Genomic DNA, 5,114 nt, shown 5'->3' with positions numbered 1-5,114 from the left:
TTTTTCGTCTAAAAATTATTGCAAATATCAATTTTGAGTGAATAATCTTCAGTAGTTACTAAAATATCGCAGTTTTCGTATTTTAAAAAATTACCGTTATATGGGAGGTAGGCGTGGTTATTGTCCGATTTCGCCCATTTTCAATACCATCCGTCCTACGCCCGGAAGAAGTGCAAATACCAAGTTTCGTTAAGATATCTCAATTTTTACTCGAGTTATCGTGTGCACAGACGGACGGACGGACGGACGGACAGACAGTCACCGCTTAATCGATTTCTCTTTTCATTCTGATCATTTATGTATACATTTGTCTATATCTATCTCGATTCGTTTTGCCTGTTACAAACAACCGTTATGTGAACAAAGTTATAATACCCTTGTGCACAAGTGCGCTCGGGTATAAAAACGGCGCTTAATAAAAACTTCGGCGAAGAAAGACGCGTAACCTAGTTGACGGCGAAGAAAGACACGTAATCATAGATTTATACTTGGCCAAGGACTGTCACTTCAGCATTATTCGCCAAAAAACTCTTTACGGAATGTACATACTATTACAACCGCAAACATAGTTGCATTATAACCAAGGTATTAACGCGTTGTTCTTCGCCGTCGACTATGTTAAGAGTCTTTCTTCGCTGAAGTTTTTTTTATGCGCCTTTTTTCGCGGTCAACTTTTGAGCTCGCGCCTTCATTCGTGTCTAGTGACGATATATATTTGAATTTTAAGAAAACAAGGCAAATAGCAAAATCGGCTAAAATCGGCAATTTTTTTTTTACAAAACGGCTAACAAATCAGTTGCCGGCTAAAGCGAAATTTCACCATCTAAAATGGCAACACTGGTGAGAACCTCTTATTTCACTTTTGGAATTCGCGAATTCGCAACAAATTTTCATACTCACTCACATAAATATATGTATGTATATAATGGGGATGTTAGTTTTTCACCTTTTTCCGAGCCCGGCTTTTTCGGGATGTCGTTATCACAATCCCGGAATCCCGGGATTAGTCCCGGGATTTAGATATTCATTACTTAAATCGAATAAATTGCTTCTATATTGTATGAGATAAATAAATGGGTTTGAAATCTACTTTTTAATTTAAGGTGGCGTTTTTATTTGTTCTCTCCTACATCAGATTTTATTTTAAAGGACTTCGTAATTTCAAAGCTATGATTAATTCCAAAAATTATTTAAAAAATTCAGTGCTATGTATTTAGAATAAAAATGTGGGTACCAAATGCAAGAGGAATCTTCTTTGGAATTAAAAAATAAAAATTTTTTGGATTCACAAGGACGAATAGGTAATTTGTTTAGCTGATAAAGTCAGAAGGACGAAATTTGTGGATGTTATCGAGTTTACATAAGTCCCTAACATATAATTTTTTCAAAAACAAATGTTGCGAAATTTCAAGAATAAAATTTTAAAAGGACATTTTCAATACTTACCAGTCCTTATGCACCAAAACATGGAATCTGCTTAAATTCTACAGAATTTCGTCTTTAATTTGATACCCATACTTCTTCTCTAAGCACATTTCACTGAATTTTTGAAATCAATTTTTGGTAAAAAATGTCAGTTACGCGATTTTGCAGAACGACGATACGCGGTTTTGTACTTTAAACGACGATATGTGAATGAAAAGATACACGCATAGGAGCAATGAGCCGCGAGTATAAAAAAGCAGAAACAATGAAACAAACTTTACATTTGATTTTGATTCAACTTATTGACTAATTCTAATTTAACTTTTTAAAAAGCTTACGGCCCGCTTCAAACAGCTCAAAAATATTATAAATGTTCATACTAAATATTTCTTAACACTCTTTCGTTTGTTACCCATATCCTAATATTTCATATATGTACATATGTACATATTTTGTCCATGCGTTATATGGAACAAAATGTGCAATATCCTCGAAAAAAAATCTAAAAAATCATAGGTAATTTTTAGCTACTTGAAACTTGAACTTTAATTGCCACGGGCTGCAAACTATGATCGCTGAAAAAGTCAATTTCATGAGGCGCAACCAAATCTCAGTCGCGGCGATCCAGGACACAAAAATTCAATCCGGTTCGAACCTTCAGGGTACAGACGAGTTCAGCGTTCTTCGGGGAGCTTGCCCTCGCAGTGCTGCAGGCGCCGGCTGCCCATCGGAAGCGTAGGAACTCACAGACGTAGACAACGGTTAAGTCTCGCTCCCATCTGACGAAACGTAAGGGCAATGTCGCGCATGCATTTGGCAACACCACGATGTCAGATCCGGGTCAGATCCATGGACGTTAGTGCGCTTCTTCAACTCCTGAAATTATCTACTGGGTTGTATTATTGCATCTTGCTGCATGAGATAGCAACATTGTTGCGCAACATTTCAACTTTCTAAATGTTGATAGCAAACATGTGGATTGTTTTTTCTTAGGTTCTTTCCGTAATACCATGTCCCCACCCGAGCTAACCACGTAGTTATGGCTGTTGAGTTGGTTATCCCGATAACCCACTTGATTTAGCCTAGTTTCGCCATATAAAAATGACAGCACTTAACGATTTCACTGAGATGGTTAAAAGCTAACCAACTCGAAACCACGTCGAAAGTCTGATACAACCCTGTGTTTTTCCGCCATCTGTGGGTCATTAGTGTAAAAATGTAAAAAAATTCGTTCCCTACTAGTGTTTGGATTTCATTAAGATTAGATTAGATTTACCAGGTTTTTGAAAAAATTTTAAATCTACTCCTCTACTCCGCTCGACTTCAAATCTATTCAATTTTTTTCATCCATGTTATGCCTTCTTGGGGCCGTATTTTGAGTGTTCACCACCGGTCTCAGTATAAAAATTTAAAGTTAACCAAATCTCACTGTTAAAAAGTAATTTTTTCATAGCAATGCGTCAATAAAGTAACTTCGTTACCGAACACTGTTCTCTGCATTTGTACTGTTTTATAAATCTCAGACCGAAGTTTGTCCACACTTAGTTTGTCCACAATAGTTAGTGATGTGGTTAAGTTCGATTTGAGTTGGTTAACATTTTGGTGGGGACATGGTGTAACAATCCGGACCGGATCCGGAACGTGGTCCAGAAGTACGGAAACGCAAAAAACTACATTTCGTGATTCCTTAAAAGCACTAAGTAAATTCAGGCGACATGTAAACACAAAACAGCTGATATGCACTTTGACAGTTAATCATTTTTACCCGGAGAAAAAGTTCGGGCTGTTTCGTGCATGAAGAATAATGGTCTCATTATGGCAACTTAACGGAGCTTATGGCTCTCTGTTAAAAATTCTGTTAAATGGGTGTTGCTTGTAATTGAACAGCCGAAACTTAACGTAACTTAATGCCACGTCGAAATCTGTTTCATTTTGATTCTCTAAGTTCTACGTTCCGTTAAATTAAGTTAAGTTGCCATAATCAGGCTTTAAGACACTTACGATCCAATACGTTCCAATTTTCGCTCTCTATTACGCATTTTGTTGCGTATGGGAATGATTTCTGGGCTGTTTTGGGCACCGGCGGAATCCCGCGTTTCGTACAGGAAAGCACCTCTTATGAACATTTTTAACAACTTAAAGGGCGTTTCCACGCCAACCGAATCCTGTGATTCGCTCTCCCAATTAGGAACGGCGAATCAACCTGTTTCTACGACACATTCTTCATTCACTTTGCATCTCTGCTTCTTGTTCTTTGCTTTTGTTTATTGTTTAATGTGTTGTTTATTGTGCATTTCAACGGTGGAGAACAAATGTGTAGTGGTTGATTAGCTAAATCAATAGTTTTAACGAATCTAGCTATTTTTCCAATGTTTGTGCTGGTGGGGATGTGTGTGGTCTATGAGTTTTGACAGCCGTTATCGATAAAAATTAGAGAAGACAACGATTTGTTCTTGATTCGCATGGTGATTGGATCTGAATCACCTACGAATGAAGTGATTCGCTCTCAAAATTTTGTATGGCGAATTACGTGATTCGGTTCGTAATTGGAGCGCCAATCGAGAATGAGAGAGCGAATTACGAATGGGAAAGCGAATCACTTGCCGTGGAAACATAAGTATAAAATAAATAAAGAAATAAATACAAATTTTCAATCAAACTGATATGTGTAGTTCAGGGGCGTCTTTAGTAAATGTTTTGGAGGCTGTTTTAATATATCCTATCTTATTATATATTTCTTAGCTTTTCTACATTCTGAGAAGTTGAGAGAATGAAGTCTAATACTCTTTTTTGTTTCGATGTCTAATTTCATTTTTTGCAATCATTAGTTCATTTCGCTTGAGGGGTTACAATGCCTATACCGGCTGTACCGATTTTTTTGAAATTTCGGACTCAGACTAACCAAGCATGGTTATAGGCTAACACAAACCCGATATCTAAAAGGGGTGTGGAACTCCTCCCACACAAACCGAATTTTTCATAGTGCATATCTCTATTTGTGGTAGAGTCCTGGAACTCGGTATGGATATATGTACATATATGAAGCCGATCTCAAGCTCATGGAAAAATGCGGTGTGGTACCGTAGAACTTGGAATCCCAATCCCAATCCCAAACCTATGAAAAATGGGGGTATATGAAAATGATCTCGTAGCCATTGAAAAGAGCTAGCGGTATAAGCCATATAAACTAAAATTCTGGTGACGCATAGATACTTCTGGAAGCATTTACCTAGAATACTGAGATGAGGTACTTTTCCAATGGAAATACATATGTACAGAAAAACGGGCGCAACACTTTCTGAAAAGTTACATGATCGCAGAGTGTATCCCTAGAACCATTATAAGCTAAAACTTGAGGGATTACATTCTTGCCAAGACCAACCACTTTATAATTCCATAAACTGTCAGCTTTCACACAATTTAAAATGTGGATGTGTATTTAAAAACGTCATGAAAATTGTGTTGCTACCTTCATGTTGCCTACATGTTGCAAGCTGTTTCGTGAACAGAATACTACTTTGCTAAGGAAATGTGGAATTTCACACTTAATTCGCAGAAAGAAATTTTATATGCAATTTGACAGCTTTTTCAAGTGAAACAGGAACAGAATACTATGCTTAAATGATAATATTATTTATATATTGTGGCGAATGCTGCGGCAACACAAAGCGAACAACGAGAAATAGGCA

At 37.1% G+C, this 5,114-nt stretch overlaps 1 protein-coding gene across 1 annotated transcript in view; it reads right to left on the bottom strand.

The window, feature by feature from the left end:
- Nucleotides 1-5,036: 5,036 nt before the first annotated feature.
- LOC118741871 (heat shock factor-binding protein 1-like) overlaps nucleotides 5,037-5,114 on the bottom strand; it is a 1,149-nt gene continuing 1,071 nt past the window's right edge. Inside the window, exon 3 of the mRNA XM_036473847.1 lies at nucleotides 5,037-5,041. Coding sequence (XP_036329740.1) covers nucleotides 5,037-5,041 — 5 coding nt within the window. The remainder of the gene's footprint in view (nucleotides 5,042-5,114) is intronic.

This window comes from Rhagoletis pomonella, unplaced genomic scaffold (genome assembly GCF_013731165.1).
Source record: "Rhagoletis pomonella isolate Grant_MI unplaced genomic scaffold, Rhpom_1.0 Rhpom_scaffold_00006, whole genome shotgun sequence".
NCBI lineage: Eukaryota > Metazoa > Arthropoda > Insecta > Diptera > Tephritidae > Rhagoletis > Rhagoletis pomonella.
Note: the sequence above shows the minus strand (reverse complement) of the source record. Positions and strands in the feature narration are given on the sequence as shown.